General features: G+C 41.1%; 2 protein-coding genes across 17 annotated transcripts in view; one reads left to right on the plus strand and one right to left on the minus strand.

The window, feature by feature from the left end:
* Positions 1-27,473, minus strand: part of SENP7 (SUMO specific peptidase 7) — a 185,669-nt gene that overhangs the window by 143,769 nt on the left and 14,427 nt on the right. For all 14 annotated transcript variants that reach the window (XM_070368720.1, XM_070368745.1, XM_070368746.1 and 11 more), the window contains exon 2: positions 2,240-2,325. In XM_070368720.1, the coding sequence (XP_070224821.1) occupies positions 2,240-2,279 (40 nt within the window). In that variant the 5' untranslated portion in view covers positions 2,280-2,325. The remainder of the gene's footprint in view (positions 1-2,239; positions 2,326-27,473) is intronic.
* Positions 1,597-27,129, plus strand: LOC102288250 (uncharacterized). Of its 3 annotated transcripts, none has more exons than XM_070368747.1 (3): positions 1,597-2,197; positions 3,561-3,627; positions 26,540-27,129. In XM_070368747.1, the coding sequence occupies exons 1-3, from the start codon at positions 2,003-2,005 to the stop codon at positions 26,545-26,547; spliced, it is 270 nt and encodes an 89-aa protein (XP_070224848.1). In that variant the 5' UTR covers positions 1,597-2,002; the 3' UTR covers positions 26,548-27,129. The 3 variants fall into 3 exon arrangements, with proteins under 3 accessions (XP_070224848.1, XP_014331954.2, XP_005890134.2); XM_014476468.2 differs by lacking the exon at positions 26,540-27,129 and adding an exon at positions 7,993-8,350; XM_005890072.3 differs by lacking the exon at positions 26,540-27,129 and adding an exon at positions 7,993-8,350 and having other exon boundaries at positions 1,597-1,943.

Here is a 27,473-nt window from a genome sequence, read left to right on the forward strand (position 1 = left end):
TATATACGTGTGTGTATATATATATACACACACATATATGTGTGTATATATATGTCAGGTCAGTTTATTTCTCTTCCTTGGTTGTTATACAACAAAAATTTGAAAGGTTTAAAACAATAGACAAGTTACAGCTCAGTTCAGCTCAAGCAGACAGATCTTTTATTAGACAGACACTCTCAACACACAGCAGCAGGCTCACCCCAAAGGAGTCATCCTCCCTATTCCTTTTGGCTTTCCCCTCTGTATACTTCCTGTCTTCTTTTTTTGGTTGTGCCCTGTGCAAATATAGGGCTTGTACCCACTACCAATCAATGAATCAATGAAAGGGAATGCAAATGAGCATTCGTTCAAGGCCAATTGACAAATGCAACTTATATAACAGCAGACTCTGCTGTGTATGTCTTCCCATAATTCAGTGTTATAATCAGATGTATATATGTGTAGAATGTTTACAAACCCTTAATGGGTTCCTAGCTGCCTAAGGGTACTTGAGGAAGCCCCTGTGATTAGTTTGTATCCAGTGTATCCTAGGGTGCATGTGCTAGAGTTGGAGAAGTTACCCCCTGGTTATTTTGTAGCAAATGTGTGAGCTCCTGGGTGTGTCTGGGATGGGGTTTAGAGATCAGCTTGCATCCTTTTTGGCTAGGCCACCCCTCCTTGCTCATGTCTAACACACACACACGAATCTGAATGTGTGTGTACTCAATCATGTCCCACTCTTTAAGACCCCATGAACTGTAGTGGGTTGCCATTTCCTATTCCAGGGTATCCTCCCCACCCAAGGATCTAACCTGCGTCTCCTGCAACTCCTGCATTAGCAGGAGGATTCTTCACCAATGCACCACCTGGGAAGCCCTATATATATACATATATATTAATATAATACATACATATACTTTCAAAGGCAAAGAATATAGACTACACACACATACACACACCCACAAATGGTAACACTGGTTGCTTATGAAAAGGAATTTCAGGTTTTCCGCTGCTTCACGCAATGTCCCAGAGATCCTTGCTCACGCTTCTTTGCAGCCAGAAAAAGACTGAGATGCACTGCCACAAGGGAACTCAAATAAATTTAGAATTGTTAAGACTATCTATTCAACAACAGACGGCACATTAAGAAATAAGAAAATGAAATGATTCGTTGTGTGTTAGTGTACTAGACTGTAAACTTATCAAAGAGCCCCTACTCCCTCCTCCTCTGGTAGGTCCACGGGACTTAAAACAGGAACTTAGGTACCCTTAAAGGACGAGATCTTTAAGGAAAACTTGCTGACTGGGAGGAGCTCCACCTGACTTCTTACAACACCCTCTTTTGTGTTTCTAAAATCCAGTACCCAAAACTAAAGATAATCATTTAACTGCCAAAGCATTTTCAAAAAGAAAAATATGCTGAGAATAAAAACACAACGAAACAGGGCTTCAAGTCCTTTGTTAGACTTTTTAATCACTTTTGGAAGAAGGGGGTGTCTAGAAAAGAAAAGGGTTATTAAGCGGGCTGGCTCCTAAGTCCACGCAAGGCACGATGTTTGCAGCAATTTAGACGAGAAATGTCTGGACAAGGAAATGGCAACCCACTCCAGTGTTCTTGCCTGGAGAATCCCAGGGACTGGGGAGCCTGGTGGGCTGCCGTCTATGGAGTCGCACAGAGTCGGACACGACTGAAGCGACTTAGCAGCAGCAGCAGAGGAGACCTGAAGTGTCAATTAACAAACCCCGCCTCTCCTTCGCAGCTGCTTTTACCTGCCTGGGGTGGGGGCGGGGGCGGGGGCGGAATGAGAAAGGCAAAGTCAAGAATCAAAGGAAGAGGGGAAAGTGGGGTCAGGCGCCGAGAAGCTGGAAATGAAACAGCAACATTGGTGGAATTACGAGGAAGGCGTGGCAGGAGAGCGACAAACCAACCGGGAAGACCCGTGGTTCGACGAGACCCAAGCAAGGTGCTAGCAGGAAAACAAAAATGAAAGGGGTGACGGGGTGAAAAGCGACTGAGGCTTTGATGACAGCTCGGACTGGGTCTTCAACCCGCAGGGGCCGGGGAGACCAGGGGACCTTCCATTGTGCGGGGCCCCACCGCTCCCTCCCCTCCGCTCCCCGCACAGCCGAGCCAAAGCCGGAGCCCGAGCCGGAGCCGGAGCCCTCACAGCTCCGGGCCGCAGCTCCCGTCGCCGCCTGTGTCTCCCCTTTGCCCGAGGTAGGAGATAATATGCTCAGTCCTCCTCCGACCCTTTCTCACCAGCAGAAGATCGTCGTCTCCCGGCCTTCCCCTTGTCCATCTTCTCCTCCTGCTGGAATCGCAGTCGCTGTCACCTCAAGCCCCCTCTGAGTAGGGGAGGGAGGGGGAGGGGAGAGGGGGGAAAAAAAGCCAAGAACGTGAGAATTGCGCTTGCGCAAGAGCAGTCGCCTGCCTCAGACCGGAAATTACTGCCCCTCCCACCTCCATCCGGAAATCACTTCCTGGGACTTGTTTGCTCTGTGGGTTAGCCGCTCAAGTGTTTGTTTAAGTGGCGTTTTTTCATTCTCTCTGTGCCTATAGGACACTGAGACTGGGTGTGAGGTTTTAGCCCATAAAGGTTTTGTTGACTTGAAGATGCGCTTGACTAAAAATTAAAGCAAGGAAGCTAGGAATTCCCCCACTTCGCTACCCCAGAAATCGTCCTTTGATGGTATTACTTTACTCGTGGCGTCTGCTATGTGTCTGTTCTCAAGGCGCTTCCTCAAATTTAGAAGCAAAAAGACTTTTTAACAAGACAAAAATCAATAGCCTGTTAGTTTAGCAGTTGGAGTGGAAATCAATTAAGTCAGCTGAGGGAAAAAAAGTAATAGGATCTCTTCAAAATCCAAATCCATAATTTTTAAAGGACAGGGAAAAAGCTGGACCCCAATTTTTTAACGTAAAATAATGAGATGCTATAAAGTGGGTGGCTGTATATGAATTTGTTCAACTAATTTTTATTACAGTACTTAAGGGAATAACCCTGACTTCAACGAACTCAACGATTAGTACTTTGGGGCTGATTACTTTTTTAGTCCTTTCATAGGACCCATCAGTTTATAAAATTGTTCTATTTGATTAGCCATAAAGTACATATTTGAATACTTTTTTTAAGTGGGTAAACTTTAATCATAGTAAGTTTAACAAAATAACACAGAGCACTCTAGTTAGAGGCAAATGATACTGGAATGTTCCAGCAGTTTAACATCCGCTCCCCTCTCCCCCATCTTGCCAAGGCTGGTAATGGGACTTAACTTGTTCAATTCACTGCCAGAGCCTGGCTTTAGCTTTTTTAGCCTTACTTTTTAATTACTGTGTCGTCTGTGTTGGAGCTAGGGGTAAGTCTCCAGGTGATAATGCCTATTGGGCTCGGGGGAGTGTCTTGCAAGGTCAGAATGGCTGAAAAGCAGAAATACGTCAGGACTTGCTGCGAATGAAATTCACTACAAGGATTTCATTTAGAGGCTCAGTTTATTTCTTTTTAGCAAATAAAAACACTGCCTAATGAAAATATCTGAATTTTATTATATAAGTCAACTTTTTAAATTGAATTTTACTCCAGAATCACGCTGGCTTGATTCATCAGCGGATATTATACGAAACAGAGCTGGAAAAAGATGGAAATAGAGGTAAGAGATGGAAACATAAAAAAGGAAATTCTAAGTAAGCCTAATCCATTTCTGTGCAAAGCTTCCTTAAAAGTAAATGGTTTTAAAGTTTAGCAGTAAGTCAACCTATTAGAAATGACATTATAAGAAATAATATTAGTCAACTTGCAAACATATCATTTAAACTTATCATTCAACCAAATATAGCATTTCTGTTAATACAGAGAGAGAGTCAGATTGTTTCTTTGAATGCAGCTGGTTTTGAATGACATATTTGAAGATAAATGACCTTTAAGCTCAAAAACTTGAAATTTGCTTTTTAAACCAGTATTTTTATTGTTTTTACAGTATCTGCTGCATAGTTGTATTGCAAACAACTTAAAGGACTAAAAAGTTCCGTCTTTTGAGGGAGTCATTTAACAATCTCACTTTGCAGTTTATGAAAGACTAATTACATGATCTTTTGTTTTATAGTGTTTTATGATGTTGAGGTGAAAGCTTCCTTATTTTAAAATAAGTGAATTGTGAACTTTTAAAATAAGTGAATCATTCAAAAAAAGTGAATGATTCCCTTAGTATGTTTGTAGATAAGGTCATTTCTTTTATGTATGTTTAGCTCACCATGTATAGAGCCTTTTAAATTAAGATTGTTTGAGATTAGAAATTCATCAGCCCAGTATTTTATAGGAGGAGAGGATGGACAGGTTTGATCTTAATGAGTATGGTTCTTTATTGGGTGTTAAAAGTGTATATAAAGTGTTTTATTCTATTTTTGTTTTGACTATAGGATTAAAAGCAGTGGCTATGATTTTTTTAATAGTTACAGGACATGATGGCAGTGTTAAATTGATCAACTCTTTATTTTACCCATTAAGTAACAATGTCTTTGAGGAGAGCTTAAACTAAAAATGACACTTCTCTTCCCAAGTGAATTAACTTTTAAGTACAATCTGAATATAAATAGGTTTGGTTGGTGACTAAATATATCAAGGAACAGCTATATATGAATTCAGGGGAGAGTTACATGTTGAAGTGTATTAGCCAAGCAATGTAAACTACAATAAATTGTAAAGTACTGTCTGCCTTTTCATTCTACAGGATACTCTGCACCTTGCTCCTTTTCTCTCCACTTAAATACTTGTCCTTTATTTATCGGTGTGCCATATTGGTTATCCAGTTTGCAAACTCCCATTCTTTTCCCCTAAGAATTGTTTCTCAAACAACTAGGTACAAACGCACTTACAACTAGGTACAAACGCACTTAACAAAGGTGAAAAAGAGGAATTGAATGCCATATATTACATGCTATTAGAAAATACCGATTTTGTTTTACTCTGATTGAAAGAAAAGTTAGCTAACAACATTCTTTAGCTCTTTGGTTTAGTTTAGTTGATTTAGGTTTACTTCATTGAGTTTTACATACTAGGTTATCTTTCTATTTCAGTAGAGAAAAGGGCAGTTTGTTTGAATAAACAAAGTATTTTTAGATATAAGAGATAACTGCTTTTCTGTACAAACCTCATCCATGCCAGACTATCAAATAGACCCTCCTTTTGGAGAGCAATTTAGCAGTATCCGGTAGAATGGAAGATGTCAACATGACTTAGAAATTCCACTTGTAGGCATATTGCCTAGAGAAACTCTTGATATGTGCACAAAAAATATATAAGAATGTTCATTGTAGCTTTATGTGCTTAGTCACTTAGTTGTGTCTGACTTTTTGTGACCCCATGAACTGTAGCCCACCAGGCTCCTCTGTCCATGGGGATTCTCCAGGCAAGAATACTGGAGTGGGTTGCCATGCCCTCCTCCAGGGTATCTTCCCAATACAGGAATTGAACCCAAGTCTCACTCATTGCAGGCGGATTCTTTACCAGCTGAGCTACCAGGGAACCCCACTTTGTTTATAATCGTGGAAAACTGGAGCAGCCTTAAAGTTATTCAACAGAATAATGGTTAAACCATGGCATATTCAAGCAATGGAACACTATAAATTAGTAAAATGAATGATCTCGGACTGTGCTTATTAATGTGGGAAAAAATCACAATGTTGAGTGAATAAGAAAGGCTGGGCAAGAGAGAGATTTTTTTTTTATTTCATATTTCTCAAAAAGAAGATCATCCTGTCTTATTTTACAGAAACTTCCATGTGTGAGACACTGCATAAAATGGCTTTTATCTATATTAATTCTCACAACAGCCTTGTGAAATGTTATCCTATTTTGCATTTATGCATTGAAAAAATATTTGTATATCCCAGACACTGTTCCAAGTACTATAGATAGAGCAGTTAATTAAACAAAGTTCCTGTTCTCACAGAGCTTTCATTCTAGTGAGGAGAGACAATTTTTAAATATACAATTATATATCAGGTGGTAATGTAGGCTATGAAGAAAAATAAAGTAGAGTGGCAGGATAGACGGTAATATCATTTGCTGTTTTAGATAGTATAAACTAAAACTCAGAAGTTGAAGAAACTGAAACTGATAGAGGTTAAGAAACCAGCTAAAAGTCATTCAACTTAACATTTGGAGCTAGAATTTAAACCCAAATCAATTAATCTACTTCCAGAGGCTCCTCCTATCTGTCACTTGCACTCTAGGAAAAGATATTAATTACATAACAGCACCTGAGATCAGCAACACTGGAAGGAAAAGTTTTTAAAGGAACAGAAAATAGCAGTCTATATAGGTTGGATAATTTGGATAACCAAATACCTTCATAACGTACTGGTTGGGTATGGGAGTCAGATTCAGAAAGTGAGAAAAGAGTTAAGAAATCAAAGCAAGCTGGCACTGTTTTGATTTTACCTTAAGCCTTGAGTGGCACTGAAAATCATTTTAAGTGCTATTTATTGGAAGTGGGTTGTGGTTGCTAGTGCTAGTGTTCAGAAATTCAGGAGCAAGAGTATTAATGTATTTGTTAAGAACATGAATTTGAGTCACATAGCCTCAGTACCTCATCATTTAACAGTTGTTTGATTTTAGCACAAACCACTTAACCTTTTTTTTTCTCCCCAAAATAAAGTCTATTGAGGTTTTTTTCCTCCCGGGACTTAGCCTTTCAAGGACTTTTCTTTCCCTTTGGGCTATGACTACAATAACTAAGTTAACTTCTCAGTCACTTTTAGTTTCAAACATCAGAATAACCATATCTTCTATTATTAGATAACTTGATCATAATCTCCAGTGCCTGGTTCACATTTCACATCTACTGCCATCCCCTGTCGTTTATTTAATAGCAAAAATATTTAAATGCTTACTGTGGAGATAAAGACTAACCAAATGAGAAAAACAAAATCTATTCATTCTGAGCTCACTATAGCAAGGGAGTCAGCCACCATCACTTGCATTCTGGCAGTGACTCAAAAGCCAGCAGAGGAGCGGGAAAGCTTTGTAGTGGAAAAAAAGGGAAGGCTGCTGGCATGTCCTGATTGGACCATATCGGCATGAGGAAGCTGTCTGCAAGCTAACTAAAAGGGAGCCATCCTGTGTCACTGGTTAGGGGTGCCTATGTGGCTTTCTCTGGTGGGTCCTAAGTTGGAAGCAGGTATAAAAATTACAGAAGCTATAAGTTATTAACCAAGTCTTGGGACTTGCCTGGTGGTCCAGTGGCTGAGACTCCACATTGCCAATGCAGGGGACCCCAGGGTTCGACCCTTGGTCAGGGAACTAGATGCCACATGCTGCAACTAAAGATCCTGCATGCCACAGCTAAGACTGGGCACAGCCAAATAAGTAAATAAATACAAATCAAGTCTTGGCCATTTGGGGCCAACTGTGACAGAAGTTATTGTTTGACTTCTCAGATTGTCACTAGAAGTAAGCAGTCTCACTTCCTGAGATTCTGCCTTTTAAGACTGGCTTCCAGGGCTGTTTATTGTAGATGAGAGATTTACTTCCTGGGCAAGTTGCTGCAGATTGTGGGTCAGAGTTCTGTTTTTATATATGGTCTATCCATTGTCCCTTAGTGTATTCAACTTCTCACTACTGTGCATTTTTCACAATTATTTTGAGTTAAAATCTCTACCATAGGTTAATATATTCATGTTTGCTGTTTGGTTATTAAGTTGTGCCTGACTCTTTTTGCAACCCTACGGACTGTAGCCCTCCAAGATCCTCCATCTATGGGATTTCCCAGGCAAGAATACTGGAGTGGGTTCCCATTTCCTCTTCTAAGGGATCTTCCCATCCCAGGGTTCAAAACCATATCTCTTGTGTCTCCTGCATTGGCAGGCAGATTCTTTACCATGGGGCCACCAGGGAAGCCCTAATATCTTCATAAAGTGCTTAACTTAACATGATTTCCCACAGGAAGACTTAAGCAAGATGAAATTTGTATTTTATTTTTTTCTAGTACTGACATAATACTGCTTTTTACTTTCAGTGGTTACCAGTGACTCAGAAACTGAGCTTCCAAAAATTTATTGAACAATCTGACTTACTAGAAGAACTTAAATATGACTTCAATGAAAAAGCTGAATTGAGACACACTGAGACACATGGGCCTTTTGCCTTTAACTATTATAAAAATGTCCTGGAGAGGAATAGCAAGCGCTACTGGGCCCTTGGCCATTTGCTTGAACAATACATTTATGAACTTTTGGAGAAAGTGTGCAAATTACAAAAAGTATATATCCCACCAGAGGCTGATAAGGAACCAAGAAGCTTCTTTTTCATGAGTGAGAGAGCGTTATCAAATCATCATTCTGCTCTTCTTGTCCTCCTTCAAGACCACGGGGTCTTTAGAGCTGGTCAGTGGAGTCAGCAAGCAATAATACATCATGGTCTCCAGCATGGAAGTCAGATACCATGTATTCAAATGGCATTGCAGGCACATTATGATGTAATTGTGCTAAACCCCAATGACAATTTTGTGGACCAGCAGACAGGAGAAGAGTGGAAAGGCCTTTTAACACAAAATGGTGAGTTCGCTTCCAGAAAAATGGTTCAGACAAAGAGCTTTTTCTCTCTCCAGGAGTCTCTCCAATGTATTCCAAAAAGATGCAGCAAGACCCCTGAAGAACACATGGCTTATATTTGGGATTACTTCATTTCAAAGACTGAAGGCAAGGATGTTGCTTTCATTGTACATGGTTATGGAGGCTTGGTTTTTATGGACTTGCTTGTTCGTAAAAAGTGGGATGTGATGAGCAAAGTATACGCTGTTGCACTTATTGACTCTGAACATCATGTAGGACACCAGTTGGGACGCGATGTCCAGTTATTAGAATGGATAAAGCAGCACTGCCGTGAATGGGTGACAAGTCCGAAGCCTTTGGATAAACCTGCAACAACCGTTTTGAAAAAGGAGTTTCCTATAGTTTCTGCTGGTACAGAAAAACACAACTTAGCCCCTTCCTCTAGCCTTCAGTCAATTTTTAAATACTTTAGAAAAGCTTTGAAAGCCAAAGCAGCTAATTTCTCTCGAGTGTCCATAATGACTAGAAGCTCCACAAAAAGAAAGCAGAGTGCTTAAGTTACTTTTTTTTGTCATCTAAGATTGTTTTGTCCCACTGAAACTTTGCAAATGTAGATGCTAGAAGAGAAGAACACTTCCAACTCACATGCAGTATTATGTTCTGACTTCAAGTCTGATTTGCTGAATTTGTTTAAAAGCAAATATGTTTTGCAAATATGTTCTGTAGCCTACTGATGAACCAGGAAGTCAGTACCATCACTAATATTTTACAATATTAGTCAAAGTAGTCTTGTTAGAGGATCTTCTTAGGAAAAGATTTCATATGGTTTAATGACACCAAAACTAATTGATAGAAATTAAATATTAAGTCAATATTTGACTTCTGTATTATTAGCACTATATTAAAATTATAAATGAAAATAAAATTAAGTATCATAAGGAAACTCCATTCTTGGTATATTTGTGAGTTTTTTATTTTTCTTATGTGTGTGTTTACTCATACCTTTGCTAATATCTGACTGTCTACTATGTACTAGTAAATATTAATGCTGGGCACATTAACAAGGCCAACAGTGCCTTTATCTTTCTTTGAGGTTCACAAGGAAAAACAAATTACAAGTGTGAAGAGTGTTAAGAAATAAAGGGCATCATGGAACATCTAATATGAGAGCTAATAATAGCTTTGGGGTTCAGGGAATACTCCTTTGACAAAATGATGCCTAGTTTGAAGAACAGTAGTAGTTACCTGGGAAAACAAAGTCACAGTCAAAGGAATCACATGTGCAGAAGTCCTGAGGCAGAAGAAAGAAGTCCAGTTCAGCAAGAGCTAAAAGATTATAGAATAGTAGTAAAGGAAACATTCATTAAACATTCATGACATTCATTAAAGACAGGAAAATTCAAAAGTGATTGGTGCAATGGGGATTTTGTAGTGGGGGAAAGATAGGACTCAACTGCAAATACAATGATGGGAGTGGGGGAGGAGTTATAGCCAAGTAGCAATGAATACCAAAGGCAGTGGCACCCCACGCCAGTACTCTTGCCTGGAAAATCCCATGGACGGAGGAGCCTGGTAGGCTGCGGTCCTGTGGGGTCTCGAAGAGTCGGACACGACTGAGCAACTTCACTTTGACTTTCCACTTTCATGCACTGGAGAAGGAAATGGCAACCCACTCCAGTATTCTTGCCTGGAGAATCCCAGGGACGGGGGAGCCTGGTGGGCTGCCATCTATGGGGTCACACAGAGTCAGACACAACTGAAGAGACAGCAGCAGGATTCTTACTGCGGGCAGGGCAGGGCTGGGAAGATATTGACAGTGGAGTATGAGGAATTTTATCAAATATAATAGAGAATGTTCAGACACCAAAGGTGAGATTTTCACTAACTGACTCAGCAGAATTTTTGCTACACCTGGACTAAACAGACCAAGGGCAGAGCCCAATGTCAGAGCCTACTCAAGAGAAGGGCTCCGAGCAGCCAAAATCAGATTTGATGGAGAGAAGTTTTGTCAGTAGCTGCTAAGTTAAGTTGGAGAAATAAACAGGCAGCTTACTTAAGGCTGCAATGTCGAAAAAAAAAACTTTATTCTAATAACAGTGGAAACCATTGGATGGTTTTAGACAGAATACTAGCAGATTTACACTTTATAAAGAATATCCTGATTGTAGTTTAGAGAATAGTTTAGAAGCAGAACACGCTTGGAAGCTAAGAGATCAAATAATTTTGGCAGTAGTTTGAGAAATGTTCAATGCTTTTTTTTTATATAAGTGTAAATGTCTTACAGTATTTAAGTGTACAGCAAAATGATTCATTTTTTTGTGGATTATATTCCATCATAGATTATTATAAGATATTGAATATAATTCCCTGTGCTATACAATAAGGGGCTTCCCTGGTAGCTCAGCTGGTAAAGAATCCACCTGCAATGCAGAAGACTTGTGTTTGATCCCTGAATTAGGAAGATCCCCTAGAGAAAGGGACAGCTACCCACTCCAGTATTCTGGCTCAGAGAATTTCATGGACTGTATAATCCACGGAGTCACAAAGGGTCAGACACAACTGAGCAACTTTCACTTTTTCATACAATAAATCCTTGTTGCTTCTCTGTTTTATAATAGTTTGCATCTGTTACTCCCATACCTATAATTTATTCCTTCCTTTGCTTTGGTAACCATAAACTTGTTTTCTATATCTATGAATGTTTCTTTTGTATGTACATTCATTTGTATTATTTTTTTAGATTCAACATATGAGTGATACCATGTATAATTTGTCTTTGACATTTCACTAAGCATAATATTCTCCAGATCCATCCACATTGCTGCAAATGGCAATATTCCATTCTTTTTATGGCTGAGTGGTATTCCATTTCATTTGCATATGACATCTTAATCTAATCATCTATCAATGGGCATTGGGTTGCTTCAACATCTTGCCTATTGTAAATAGTGCTGCTATGAATACTGGGGTGCATGCATCTTTTCAAATTAGTGTTTTCATTTTTCTCCAGATGTACACCCAGGAGTGAATTGCTGGCTCATATGGTAACTCTATTTTTGGCTTTTCAAGGAACTCCCATACTGTTTTCCACAGTGGCTGCACCAATTTGCATTCCCACCAACAGTATACAAGGGTTCTCTTTTCTCCACATCCTCTCCAATATTTGTTATTTGTAGACTCTTTGATGAGGGCCATTCTGACAGGGGTGAAGTGATATTTCATTGTGATTATAATTTGCAGAGAAATGCTTAATACATGTAATGAACAAAATTTTGTGATTGGAGGTCAGGAATAAGGAGAAGGAAATAACAAGGAGTGTTCCCAGATGTTTTGTCTTCAGCAACTAGTTGGACAGAAATACAATACTATTTACTAAAAAGAAAAAAGAGAAGTATCATTTACTGAAATAGGACTACCGGTGAAAACTTTATTTTGGTGGTTCCAGAAAGTTTTAAAGAAAGATAAAGGAATAGGTTACAAGTTTTTTTTTTTTAGCTCTGCCCCTACATGAGTACTAGAGGAAAACATATTAGATGTTACATTTGAAAATTTGACTCTGCCATATCTAATGGGTCATATGAATTTTTTTGTACATAGCTCTTTCTAGTTCTTCTAGTGTTCTAATTCCTAATGGTTTTGTTTTGTTTTTGGTTTTGGGCCACATCACACACCATGTGGGATTTTAGTTCCTCAACCAGGGGTTGAACCCATCCCCTGCACTGGAAGTGAAACCATTTACCTCAGATTGGGACTTGACCCCACATGGCTGAGACTTGAAACCAGTTAAAACCCAGTTTGGGACTCGAACTCAGCCAAAACTCACAGTCTTCCCACTGAGGTCACAGACCTGGTTTAGGACCTAATGAAGCTCAGGTTCTTGATGTTCTCATCACAGAAAGAATTCAGTAAGAGACAAAACGATAGGTAAGAAGTGGAGTTATTCAGAGAGAAACACACTCTACAGACAGTGTGGGTCAACACAAAGGGCCAGTGCAGTGGCCTTGAAATGTGGTGTGGTTGGCTTTTATGCGCTGGGTAATTTCACAGGCTAATGAGTGGGAGGATTATTCCAACTAGTTTGGGGAAGGGGGTGGGGATTTCCAGGGGTTAGGCTACCACCCACTTTTGGTGTTTGATGGTCAACCTTGGAACTGTCATGGCACCTCTGGGTGTGTCATTTAGCCTGCTGATGTGTTACAGTGAGCCCATACAGAGGATCAAGGTCTAGTCAAGTTGACTTGTCTGCCATTTTGGACCCATTTCGTTCTAATCAGTTTATGTTGTGCCCTCCAGCTATATCATTCTTTCAAAGGTGGTGCCCTGCCCCCTTCCCTCCTGTTTCAAAAGCAGACTCCTAATCACTGAACCATCAGGGAAGTTCCTCTTAGTTCTTTGTTTTTTTTAAACCTAGTTTAAGGCCACAGGACTGGAAAAGGTCAGTTTTCATTCCAATCCCAAAGAAAGGTAATGCCAAAGAATGCTCAAACTACTGCACAATTGCACCCATCTCACACGCTAGTAAAGTAATGCTCAAAATTCTCCAAGCCAGGCTTCAGCAATACGTGAACCTTGAACTTCCAAAGGCAGAGGAACCAGAGATCAAATTGCCAACATCTGCTGGATCATGGAAAAAGCAAGAGAGTTCCAGAAAAACATCTATTTCTGCTTTATTGACTATGCCAAAGCCTTTAACTGTGTGGATCACAATAAACTGTGGACAATTCTGAAAGAGATGGGAATACCAGACCACCTGACCTGCCTCTTGAGAAACCTGTATGCAGGTCAGGAAGCAACAGTTAGAACTGGACTTGGAACAACAGACTGGTTCCAAATAGGAAAACGAATACGTCAAGGCTGTATATTGTCACCCTGCTTATTTAACTTATACGCAGGGTACATCATGAGAAATGCTGGGCTGGAAAAAGCACAAGCTGCAATCAAGATTGCCAGGAGAAATATCAATAACCTCAGACAGGCAGATGACACCACCCTTATGGCAGAAAGTGAAGAGGAACTAAAAAGCCTCTTGATGAAAGTGAATGTGGAGAGTGAAAAAGTTGGCTTAAAGCTCAACATTCAGAAAACGAAGATCATGGCATCCGGTCCCATCACTTCATGGGAAATAGATGGGGAAACAGTGGAAACAGTGTCAGACTTTTATTTTGGGGGGCTCCAAAATCACTGCAGATGGTGACTGCAGCCATGAAATTAAAAGACACTTACTACTTGTAAGAAAAGCTATGACCAACCTAGACAGCATATTGAAAAGCAGAGACATTACTTTGCCAACAAAGGTCCGTCTAGTCAAGGCTATGGTTTTTCCAGTAGTCATGTATGGATGTGAGAGTTGGACTGTGAAGAAGGCTGAGCACCAAAGAATTGATGCTTTTGAACTGTGGTACTGGAGAAGACTCTTGAGTCCCTTGGACTGCAAGGAGATCCAACTAGTCCATTCTGAAGGAGATCAGCCCTGGGATTTCTTTGGAAGGAATGATGCTAAAGCTGAAACTCCAGTACTTTGGCCACCTCATGTGAACAGCCAACTCTGATGCTGGGAGGGATTGGGGGTAGGAAGAGAAGGGGACGACAGAGGATAAAATGGCTGGATGGCATCACTGACTCAATGGCTCTGAGTCTGAGTGAACTCTGGGAGTTGGTGATGGACAGGGAGGCCTGGCGTGCTGCAATTCATGGGGTCGCAAACAGACTGAGCGACTGAACTGAACTGACACTATAATTTCTGTTATGTACTGAATGTTTGTGTCCCCCACCAAAATTCATGGTGAAATTTTAATCTCCAATGTGATGCTATTAGGAGGTGGGATATTTGGGAGGTGATTACACCATGAGAGTAGAGCCCTTATTACCAGGATTAATGCTATTATGGAAGAAACTCAGAAAGCTCCCTTCTGCAGTGTGAGACAACAACATCAACAACCTCAAATATGCAGATGATATCATGCTAATGGCAGACAGCGGAAGAGTAACTAAAGAGCCTCTTGATAAGGGTGAAAGAAGAGAGTGAAAAAGCTGACTTAAAACTCAACATTCAAGAAACTAAAATCATGGCATCTGGTACCATCATTTCATGGCAAACAGGAGAAAAATAGAAACAGTGAAAAATGAAAAACCAGTTTTCTTTCTTTGGGCTCCAAAGTTTACTGCAGATTATAACTGCAGCCATGAAATTAAAAACCACTTGCTCCTTGGAAGAAAAGCTATGACAAACCTAGACAGCATATTACAAAGCATAGACATCACTTTGCCAACAAAGGTCCATATAGTCAAAGCTATGGTTTTTCCAGTAGTCATGTATGGATGTGAAAGTTGGACCATAAAGAAGGCTGAGCATCAAAATATTGATCCTTTTGAACTGTGGTACTGGAGAACACTCTTGAGAGTCCCTTGGATAGAAAGGAGATCAAACCAGTCAGTCCTAAATGAAATCATTCCTGAATATTCATTGCAAAGATGGATCTGAAGCTCAAATTCTTTGGCTACCTGATGTGAAGAACTGAGTCACTGAAAAAACACTGATACTGGCTGGGGAAGAATGAAGGCAGGAGAAGGGGACAACAGAGAATGAAATGGTTGGATGGCATCACCAACTCAATGGACATAAATTTAAGCAAACTCCAGGAGATAATGAAGGACAGGGTGGCCTGGCATGCTACAGTCCATGGGGTTACAACGAGTTGGACACAATTTAGTAATTGAACAACAACAGCAACGTGAGACACAGTGAGAAGACAGCCATCTATGAAGCAGGTCTTCACTGGACACTGAATCTACTGATACCCTGATCATGGACTTCCCAGATCTAGAACTGTGAGGAATACTTTCTGTTTAAGGCTCCCAGCCTATAATACTCTGTTGCTACATATTAGATTACCCCAAAACTTAGTGACTTAACACAGTATTTATTATCTCACAGCTTCTGTTCAGGAGCAGCTTAGTTGAGTGATTCTGGTTCAGGATCCCTCAGAAGAGCACACACCAGATGATCTGAAGCATTTAACTCAGAAATATGTATTTCCATAATCCAGACATTGAAAGACCACTAATATTTTAGTGGTTAGGGCAACATTTAACATTAAAATAGCAACTAAAAGTTAGGATTGATGGAGATAGGGTCCAGTATATTTATTCTGTAAAGTTTAGGCTTAAAATGTTAAGATTTTATGACCATGAAAAAAAAAAAGACAAGCCATGGTGATCTACAGTTGAGCCTTAGTAACTCACTGTATGGACTTGTTACACAGGCTGCTTCTATTAAAAAATTAACCTAACACTTGTTAAAATAGTAAAGAAGACTTTATTCAAGACTATTGCAATTAGGGTTACTGCCAACAGAGAAGAAAGATCAGGCTCAAGTCTAAACACAACAAAGACAGGTAGGAATTAACACTCAAGAATTAGAGTAGGGGTATTAAAACTGTTTACCTCAGACTGGGACTTGAACCCACATGTCTGGGACTCCAGCCAAAACCCAGTTTCAAACTTGAACCCACATGACTGGAACTCGAACCAGGCCAAAACCCATGGTACCTGGTTTCAGGGCCTAATAAAGCTCAGGTTCTTGATGTCTCACTGCAGAAAGACTTCGTGAGAGACAAACTGATATGTAAGAAATGGATTTATTCAGATTCAGAGAGAAACACAGTCCACAAACAAGAGTGTGGGCCATCACAGAGGGCAAGTGTACTGCAAAATGCAGCACAGTTAGTTTTTATAGGCTAGGTAATTTCATATACTAATGAGTGGGAGAATTATTCCAACTATTTTTGGGAAGGAGTGGAGGTCTCCAGGACTTGGGCTATCACCCACTCCTTGGTCTTTTGCCCTGCAACTGTCATGGCACCTCTGGGTGTGTCATTTTGCTTGCTGATTGAGGATCAAGGTCTAGTCTTGTCTGCCATTGGTCCCATGTGATTCTAATTGGTTTAAGTTGTGACCTTGGGTCATGTCATTCTTTCAAAAGTTGTGCCCTGCCCCTTCCTCTCCTGTTCAGTTCAGTTCAGTTCACCAACTCTTTGTGAAAGTACATTAACAGGGAGGGAACACGCACCACCCATCAACAGAAAATTGGATTAAAGATTTACTGAGCATGGCCCCGCCCATCAGAACAAGACCCATTCTCCCCCTCTGTCAGTCTCTCCCATCAGGAAGCTTCCATAAGCCTCTTATCCTTCTCCGTCAGAGGGCAGACAGAATGAAAACCACAATCACAGAAATCTAACCAATCTGATCACATGGACCACAGCCTTGTCTAACTCAATGAAACTATGAGCCACCCAAGACAGACGGGTCTGGCAAACCACTTCAGCATTCTTGCCTTGAAAACCCCATGAACAGTATGAAAAGGCAAAAAGACAGGGCACTGAAAGATGAACTCCCCAGGTCAGTAGATGCCCAATATGCCACTGGAGATAGGTGGAGAAATAACTCCAGAAAGAATGAAGAGACAGGCAAAGCAAAAACACCACCCAGTTGTGGATGTGACTGGTGATGGAAGTAAATACTGCATAGAAAACTGGAATGTTAGGTCCATGAATCAAGGCGAAATTGGAAGTGCTCAAACAGGAGATGGCAAGAGTGAATGTCGAAATTTTAGGAATCAGCCAACTAAAATGGACTGGAATGGGTGAATTTAACTCAGATAACCATTTTATCTATTACTGTGGGCAAGAATCCCTTAGAAGATATGGAGTAGTCATCATACTCAACAAGAGTCTGAAATGCAGTATGTGGATGCAATCTCAAAAATGATAGAATGATCTCTGTTCATTTCCAAGGCAAACCATTCAATATCACAGTATTCCAAGTCTGTGCCCCAACCAGTAATGCTGAACAGTTGAAATGAATGTTGAATGGGTCTATGAAGACCTACAAGACCTTCTAGAACTAACACCCAAAAGAGATGTCCTTTTCATTATAGGGGACTGGAATGCAAAAGTAGGAAGTCAAGAAATACTTGGAATAACAGGCAAATTTGGCATTGGAGTACAGAATGAAGCAGGGCAAAGGCTAATAGAGTTCTGCCAAGAGAATGCACTGGTCATAGCAAACACCCTCTTCTAACAACACAAGAGAAGACTATACACATGGACATCACCAGATGGTCAACACTCAAATCAGATTGATTATATTCTTTGCAGCCAAACATGGAGAGGCTCTATACAGTCAGCAAAAACAAGACTGGGAGCTGACTGTGGCTCAGATCATGAACTCCTTATTGCCAAATTCAGACTGAAATTGAAGAAAGTAGGGAAAACCACTAGACCATTCAGGTATGACCTAAATCAAATCCCTTATGATTATACAGTGGAGGTGAGAAATAGATTTAAGGGACTAGATCTGATAGACAGAGTGCCTGATGAACTATGGACAGAGGTTCATGACATTGTACAGGAGACAGGGATCAAGACTATCCCCAAGAAAAAGAAATGCAAAAAGGTTGTCTGAGGAGGCCTTACAAATAGCTGTGAAAAGAAGAGAAGCGAAAAGCAAAAGAGAAAAGGAAAGATATACCCATTTGAATGCAACGTTCCAAAGAATAGCAAGAAGAGATAAGAAAGCCTTCCTCAGTGATCAAAGAAATAGAGGGAAACAATAGACTGGGAAAGACTAGAGATCTCTTCAAGAAAATTAGAGATACCAAGGGAACATTTCATGCAAAGATGGGCTCGATAAAGGACAGAAATGGTATGGACCTGACAGAAGCAAAGATATTAAGAAGAGGTGGCAAGAATATAGAGAACTATACAAAAAAAGATGTTCATGATCCAAATAATCATCATGGTGTGATCACTCACCTAGAGCCAGACGTCCTGGAATGTGAAGTCAAGGAGTCTTAGGAAGCATCACTATGAATAAAGCTAGTGGAGGTAATAGAATTCCAGTTGAGCTATTTCAAATCCTAAAAGATGATGTTGTGAAAATGCTGCACTCAACATGCCCACAAATTTGGAAAAGTCAGCAGTGGCCAAGGACTGGAAAAGGTCAGTTTTCATTCCAATCCCAAAGAAAGGCAATGCCAAAGAATGCTCAAACTACCACACAATTGCACTCATCTCACACACCAGTCGGAGAAGACAATGGCACCCCACTCCAGTACTCTTGCCTGGAAAAGTCCATGGACGGAGGAGCCTGGAAGGCTGCAGTCCCTGGGGTCGCTGAGAGTCAGACACGACTGAGCGACTTCACTTTTACTTTTTACTTTCATGCGCTGGAAAAGGAAATGGCAACCCACTCCAGTGCTCTTGCCTGGAGAACCCCAAGGACGGCGGAGCCTGGTGGGCTGCCGTCTACGGGGTCACACAGAGTCGGACATAAGTGAAGCGACTTAGCAGCAGCAGCAGCAGCACACACCAGTAAAGCAATGTTCAAAATTCTCCAAGCCAGGCTTCAACAATACATGCACCGTGAACTTCCAGATGTTCGGCTGGATTTAGAAAAGGCAGAGGAACCAGAGATCAAATTGCCAACATCCATTGGATCATTGAAAAAGTGAGAGAGTTCCAGAAAAACATTTATTTCTGCTTTATTGACTATGTCAAAGCCTTTGACTGTGTGGATCACAATAAATGTGGAAAATTCTGAAAGAGATGGGAATACCAGACCATCTGACCTGCCTCCTGAGAAATCTTTATGCAGGTCAGGATGCAACAGTTAGAACTGGACATGGAACAACAGACTGGTTGCAAATCAGGAAAGGAGTACGTCAAGGCTGTATACTGTCACCCTGCTTATTTAAATTATGTGCAGAGTACATCATGAGAAATGCCAGACTGGATAAACCATAAGCTGGAATCAAGATTGCCAGGAGAAATATCAATAACCTCAGATATGCAGATGACACCACACTTATGGCAGAAATCAAAGAAGAACTAAAGAGCCTCTTGATGAAAGTGAAAGAGGAGAGTGAAAAAGTTGGCTTAAAACTCAACATTCAGAAAACAAAGATCATGGCATCTGGTCCTATCACTTCATGGCAAATAGATGGGGAAACAATGGAAGCAGTGACAGACTTTATTTTTCTGGGCTCCAAAATCACTGCAGATGGTGACTGCAGCCATGAAATTAAAAGATGCTTGCTTCTTGTAAGAAAAGTTTTGACCAACCTGGACAGCATATTCAAAAGCAAAGACATTATTTTGCCAACAAAGGTCCATCTAGTCAAAGCTATGGTTTTCCTGTAGTCATGTATGGATATGAAAGTTGTATTATAAAGAAAGCTGAATGCTGAAGAATTGATGCTTTTGAACTGTGCTGTTGGAGAAGACTCTCTGGGAGTCCCTTGAACATCAAGGAGATCCAACCAGTCCATCCTGAAGGAAATCAGTCCTGAATATTCATTGGAAGGACTGATGCTGAAGTTGCAACTGCAATACTTTGGCCACCTGAGGTGAAGAATGACTCATTTGAAAAAACCCCGATGCTGGGAAGGACTGAAGGTGGGAGGAAGAGGGGAAGACAGAGGATGAGACGGTTTGATGGCATCACTAACTCAATGGACATGAGTTTGAGTAAGCTCCAGGAGTTGGTGACGGACAGGGAAGCCTGGCATGCTGCAGTCCATGGGGTTGCAAAGAGTCAGACAGGACTGAGTGACTGAACTGAACTGAACAGTATCAGTGGATCCAAAACTAAGAGGAAATCTCAGGAGCAGAGAGAGTCTTGCTAAAGGCCACCCAAGGGCTTAGACATGAGGAATGAGGAATGATAAACTTGATTAGATATCAAGGTTCAGGATGACTTAGCAGGAATCTTACTAACAGTGACCTATGCACTCTCACCAGAGAAGGCAATGGCACCTCACTCCAGTACTCTTGCCTGGAAAATCCCATGGATGGAGGAGCCTGGTAGGCTGAAGTCCATGGGGTCGCTAAGAGTCGGATACAACTGAGCGACTTCACTTTCACTTTTCACTTTCATGCATTGGAGAAGGAAATGGTAACCCACTCCAGTGTTCTTGCCTGGAGTATCCCAAGAATGGGGGAGCCTGATGGGCTGCCATCTATGGGGTCGCACAGAGTCGGACATGAATGAAGTGACTTAGCAGCAGCACTCTCACAGGTCAAGGTCAAGGACTAGTCCCAGGAGAGGACTCAGAGGAGCTTAACTAAAATGTGGCCAAGGAGAGTTTTTGTCACTTGAGTGTCCTCACAACAGGGCAGCTAGCTTCCCCTGGGATCAACCACCCAGGTGAATGGGCAAGCAGGAAACTACACTATCTTTTATGACCTATGCTCTGAAGTGGCATACTGGTCTACTCTTTTCCTATTTGTTAGACACAGGTCACTAAGTCCAAGGGAAGAGGAATTAGACTCCACCTCTTGCTGCTGCTGCTAAGTCACTTCAGTCGTGTCCGACTCTGTGCAACCCCATAGATGGCAGCCCACCAGGCTCCCCCGTCCCTGGGATTCTCCAGGCAAGAATACTGGAGTGGGTTGCCATTTCCTTCTCCAATGTGTGACAGTGAAAAATGAAAGGGAAGTTGCTCAGTCATGTCCGACTCCCAGCGACCCCATGGACTGCAGCCTACCAGGCTCCTCCATCCATGGGATTTTCCAGGCAAGAGTACTGGAGTGGGGTGCCATTGCCTTCTCCCCACCTCTTGAGAGAATGCCAAACAATTTAAAGACATATTTTAGACAACCACATCAGAAATAATGCCAACTGAAACTAATGGTATAGCAGCTCAATGCAGTTGTTGCTTATAAAATCATCTTGGCTCTGGGAACATGTTTATCTTGAAACAGCTGTGTACTTAGCTACTGCTTTCCTTTTTCTCTGCAAAACATCAAAATTTTTGCCACAAATTGAAAAGAAAGCTTATTTTCATTTTCCTTCCTAGGGTCACCCTAAATAATCCCTTTCTCTGCCTTCTGATGTAGGTCTATTTTAGCAGCTTGAAGTCAAAAAAAGGACAGCTCCAGATTTCTGGCTATAAGCTGTAGACCAGAGACGTGCCCTGATAGAGGAAAGACTGATATGGGAGTCTGATATGCCACTTCAGGAAAATCCTAAGGCTTTTGGACACCAGTATGTGATCATTTTTTCCCCTTTTTGTGGAAGATACCAACAGTTACAAGTAACAGGTTATGATCATTGTAAGGAAAGTATAAGATTTGTGTGTCGCCTCCCAATACTAAACATGGACTGTAGCCTGCTAGGTTCTTCTGTCCATGGGATTCTCCAGGCAAGAATACGGGAGTGGGTTGCCATTTCCTTCTCCAGGGGATCTTCCCCACCCAGGGATCGAACCCAGGTCTCCTGCACTGCAGGCAGACTCTTGACCCTCTGAGCCACCAGGGGCTTACCTAATACTAAACATATTTTTAACAAAAAAAGAAAACATGTTGTTTGTGAATTTGCTATGGGAAGTCTCTGTTAAAGAAGATGGCAAGAATTTCTCTTACTTCCTTTTCAAGGTTTCTTCAAAGGCAGTGGTTCTCTGTCTTCAAAGTACATCAGAATAACTTGGAAGTCTTAAAACACCAACTGCTAGGTGTCACTGCCAGAGTTTCTAATTCAGTAGGATTGCTAGGTGGGGCCACAAAATTTGCCTTTTAACAGTTCCCAGGTGATGCTAATGTTGTCAGTCTGAGGATCACACTTTGGGAACGACTGTTTGAAAGATTAGGAGTTACCAGAGAGGTAATAAAGTTAAATCTATCTCATGTGAGGTGAAAGTTATCAGGGATGATCATCTGGACCAAAGTTCCTCCCCTGAAGAAAGCAACAAAAGAGGTTTATTGGCTGAACCCATGTTTTATGGTCCCAATGATCCAACTGACACATTTGTCTCTCTCCCCACAGGAAAGGAAGTGGTGTGTCTCACTTGTCTTTCACGACCATTACCTCCAGTTGTCTACCATATAATTTAAGGGCAAATACAAATTAAAAATAAGAGATGTAATCCTCATTGTTGAAAACAAAGGGATTTCTTCCCCTCACACTTTCAGAATTTCTTTCTCCTTTTCAAATAGATGTAAATATTCATAATGGCTAAATAAGCTTCTTGCCCATCTCACAACTCAGGAATGTTTCCTCTAGAACCTGAAAGCCATCTTTTTAAAATATAAAGATCAAGGAAGGTAGTTCCCCTATCTCATAGTTCTCATGCCAGGGCAAGAACTTAAGTTTGATGGATGCCTTACTCCAACTGGCAAAACCATGTCCTGTCAAAAAGATTGGATAAAGCTAATTAACAAATAAAAGTAACCTCAATTATCATGGTAAAGTTAGGATGAACTTCACATGACAAAGTATGCTGTTAGGTTCTCTTGAGGACTGTTTATTGTTTATTTTGAAAATACGTTTGCAGTGGGGGTTATCTACTTGGCTAGTTAAGGGGGTGAGATTCCTTTCTGTCTTCACAATCTCTTCACAGATTGCCTATGATGCCCACCACAACCTGGTTTAGTGCTTATTCAAAACTAAATGTTTTCTTTCTTTACTATCTTTGTGGAGAGGATTTGTGGCTTGGGGGAAATCCTGTTTTTAGCAGTATTTCCTAAATAGTTCAGTTAGTAAAGAATCCGCCTGCAATGCAGTAGACCTCAGTTCGATTCCTGGGTCAGGAAGATCCACTGGAGAAGGGATAGGCTTCCCACTCCAGTATTCTTGGGCTTCCCTGGTAGCTCAGCTGGTAAAGAATCCGTCTGCAATGTGGGAGACCTGGGTTCAATCCCTGGACTGGGAAGATCCCCTGGAGAAGGGAAAGGCTACCCACTCCAGTATTCTGGCCCAGAGAATTCCATGGACAGAGGAGCCTGGCAGCCTACAGTCCATGGGGTCCCAAAGAATCAGACACGACTGAGTGACTTTCATTTGTGTGGTTTCTGTAGCGTAGTCGTTATCACGTTTGCCTAACATGCAAAAGGTCCCCGGTTCAAAACCGCATGGAAACAGCTTCATAAGGGCTTCCCTGGTGGCTCAGGTGGTAAACCGTCTGCCTGCAATTAGAGAGACCCGGGTTCGATTCCTGGGTCGGGAAGATCCCCTGGAGAAGGAAATGGCAACCCACTCCAGTATTCTTGCCTGGAAAATTCTGTGGACTGAGGAGCCTGGTTGGCAACAGCCCTTAGGGTTGCAAAGAGTCAGACATGACTGAGCAACTTCACTTTTCCTAAATAATACATCCCAGTTCCCAAATCCTAGAACAATTAGGTAACAGAAGACACTACCTACCCTCGGGCTGAGAGAGGAATGGTCAAGGTATTGCATAGCAATAAACTTTGCAAGGCATGAAAGGACAAGAAAATCCTTTTGTTTGGCCTCTGACTCTTAAGTATCCTAAAACTTTCATCTCACTTTTTAAAAATCAAAATAATATCTGCCCCAGAAAGCAGAGACCTCCCTAATTTTAGTAAACTGTAAGACAGGCCCACACCAAAAGAGAAACTTCAAATGCTACTAAATACAGAGTACAAAATTGAGTTTTGAATCAAAAACTGTACCATACTTACACCCTGACTTGGATTTCTAGATCATCTCTCATGACCCAACCCACTGTAATCCTGCCACTGACTCTTGTGGTCATGGCCTGAATCTTGGCTGTACCAAATACATATTGCTCCACCAAAACATTCACAAAAGTAGATGATACCTGGCTCTTTTCAGTGTCATATTGTTCAGTTTGCTTACTCAATTACATCTATTCACCTGTTTCTGATCTCCTACTCAATTCCATCTACTAACCTGTTTATCATCTCCTTTGTTGGCAAAATGGAGGGGGGGGAGATCACATAACAAGATAGAGTGATATCACTACAAATACTCACAATCCTTTAAGCTAGGCTTCAGCAATATGTGAACCAAGAACTTCAAGATGTACAAGCTGAGTTTAGAAAAGGGAGGGGAAGCAGAGATCAAATTGGCAACATTCCCTGGATCACAGAGAAAGCAAGGGAATTCCAGGAAAACATCTGCTTCATTAAAATTCTTAAAGATGTGGGAATACCAGACCACCTTACCTGCCTCCTGAGAAACCTGTATGAGGTCAAAAAGCAACAATTATATCCGGACATGGAACAATGAACTGGTTCAAAATTGGGAAAGGAATATGATAAGGCTATATTGTCACACTGTTTATTTAATTTAAATGCAAGGTACATCTTGCAAAATGCCAGGCTTGATGAATCACAAGCTGGAATCAAGATTTGCTGGGAGAAATATCAACAATCTCAGATATGCAGATACCACTCTAATGACAGAAATCGAGGAGTTACTAAAGAGCCTCTTGATAAGGATGAAAGAGAGTGAAAAAGCTGGCTTAAAACTCAACATACAAAAAAAGATTAGAGCATGTAGTCTCATCACTTCATAGCAAATAAGAGAAAAAGTGGGAAGAGTGACAGATTTTCTTCTCTTGGGCTTCAAACTCACCATGGATGGTGACTGCAGCCATGAAATTAAAAACTTGCTCCTTGGAAGAAAAGCTATGACAAACCTAGACAGTGTATTAAAAAGCAGAGACATCACTCTGCCAACAAAGGTCTGTATAGTAAAAGCTATGGTTTTTCCTGCAGTCATGTATGGATGTGAGAGTTGGACCATCAAGAAGGCTAAGTGCCAAAGAATTGAGCTTTCAAACTGTGGTGCTGGAGAAGACTCTTGAGAGCTCCCTGGACTGCAAGGAGATCAAATGAATCAATCCTAAAGGAAACCAACCCTGAATATTCATTGGAAGGACTGATGCTGAAACTGAAGCTCCAATACTTTGGCCACGTGATACAAAGAGCTGACTCAATGGAAAAGACTGATCCTGGCAAAGATTAAAGGCAGGAGGAGAAGGGGGCAATAGAGGATGAGATGATTGGATAGCATCACTGACTTAATGAACATGAGTTTGAGCAAACTCCAGGAGATAGCAAAGGACAGGGAAGCCTGGCATGCTGCAGTCCATGCAGTTGCAAAGATTTAGACATGACTTAGAGACTGAACAAAAACAAACAAACTGAATTAGATTGTGTGTTAGTAGCTCAGTCATGTCTGACTCTTTTCAATCCCATAGACCACAGCACACCAGGCTCCTCTGTCCATGGAATTCTCCAGACAAGAATACTGGAATGGGTTGCCATTCCCTTCTCCAGGGAATCTTTCCAAAACAGGGATCAAACCCAGGTCTGCTGCATTGTAGAAGATTCCTGACTGTCTGAGCCACCAGGGAAACCCAAATTAAATCATAAATAGAGCCCAACAACATGACTGTCATTCCCTAGTCAGCTGACACTTCTTTTCCTTTTTTATTTCTAATTGTGATTTTAGGGAAAACATAAGTTTACCATATTAACAATTTTTAACTTCGGTAGTGTTGTTGTGCAACAGATCTCTAGAACTTTTTCACCTTAGAAAACTGAAACTTTATACCACTAAACACTTCATTTTCAGCACCATCCTCTTAGCCCCTGTAAATGCCACTCTACTTTCTATTTCTATTGCTGACACAAATAATCAATACTTAAACTATTCTAAGAAATAGAAAAGAGTTTTACTTGAGCCAAAATGGGGAATATAGCCTAGGAGGAAGCTTCTTAGTGGTTCCAAGGATCTGTTTCAATGAAGCATGGTTTTCAACACAGTTTTAAACCTTATTATTAAAACAAAGAACACACATCAAACACAACAGGGGTGCAATCATTCAATGTTTCAAAACAGACAGATTAGTATGAATTCAATGAGATAGCAGGATCCTGGTGTCTGGGAAGGAAACATCATCATCAAGAAACTATTAAACAATGCCATAGGTAGGGAGCTATTTATCTTTGTCTTAATTGAGGGCATTCTTTACCTTAATAGTTAAAGCAGATATGCTGTATAAGCATTCAACAGGTCATAATTCAGGCTGTTTTAGTTCACACAAAGTTCAGGCAGAACCATAGATAAAAGCCAGAAGGACTTCCCTATACCAAAATATGTGAAAAACTTCTCCATCACTCTTAGTATGTCACATTAATTATTCATGACAGTATCAAACCTTCTCCCTTTCTTCACTCTCCACAGATTCTTAGCAGACTACTTCCTTCAGAAATGGGAACTCTTAGCGAAAATCTTACTTCCCTGGTGGCTCAGCCAGTAAAGCATCTGCCACAATGCACGAAACCCAGGTTCGATCCCTGGGTTGGGAAGATTCCCTGGAGAAGAAAATGGCAACCCACTCCAGTATTCTTGCCTGGAGAATTCCATGAACAGAAGAGCCTGGCGGACCACAGTCCATGGGGTCGCAAAGAGTCGGACACGACTGAAGCGACTAACATTTAGCAAGAATAGAGACGAAGATGTAGAGAATGTACTTATGGACACAGTGAGTGAAGTCGAGGGTGGGACAAATTGAAAGAGTGGCATTGAGATATATATACTACCATATGTAAAACAGACAGCTAGTGGGAAGCAGGTGTATAACACAGGGAGCTCAACCCAGAGTTCTGTGATGATCTAGAGGGGTGGGGTGGGGTCGGGGGGAGGGAGTTCCAAGAGGAAGGTGATCTTATGTAAAACAGACAGCTAGGGGGAATCTGGTGTATAACACAGGAAGCTCAACCCAGGGTTCTATGATGACCTAGAAGGGTGAGGTGGGGCGAGGGGAGGGAGGACCAAGACGGAGGTGATCTGTGTATTATTATGGATGATTCACATTGTTGTATGTCAGAAACCAACACAACATTGTAAAGAAACTATCTTCCAGTCAAAAATAAATTTAAAAAAAAGAAACTGGAACTCTCAAATTACAACTGCCATATCTACAAACTGATTTCCATCCCTACCTAAGTTTCTTCCCTTTTTGTTACAAAGGAAGTACTCCTCCTGTACAAGAGCGATCCTCTCCAACTGTCCTCTGAATCCTTTCTTTCCTTATTCCCATGTTAACAATCCGATCAGTTGGTCAAATCTCTCCCAATAAGAGTAAAAATAACGGAAACTTCCTGGACACCACACC

Source organism: Bos mutus, chromosome 1 (assembly GCF_027580195.1).
Source record: "Bos mutus isolate GX-2022 chromosome 1, NWIPB_WYAK_1.1, whole genome shotgun sequence".
Lineage (NCBI taxonomy): Eukaryota > Metazoa > Chordata > Mammalia > Artiodactyla > Bovidae > Bos > Bos mutus.

What these genes read in the sequence shown, in the direction of transcription:
- LOC102288250 (XM_014476468.2), top strand. Translation starts at nt 2,003, where the DNA reads ATGACAGCTCGGACTGGGTCTTCAACCCGCAGGGGCCGGGGAGACCAG. An exon ending in GTGTCTCCCCTTTGCCCGAG is followed by an intron (nt 2,198 to 3,560) that starts GTAGGAGATAAT and finishes ATTTTACTCCAG; the next exon opens with AATCACGCTGGCTTGATTCA. An exon ending in GGAAAAAGATGGAAATAGAG is followed by an intron (nt 3,628 to 7,992) that starts GTAAGAGATGGA and finishes TTTTACTTTCAG; the next exon opens with TGGTTACCAGTGACTCAGAA.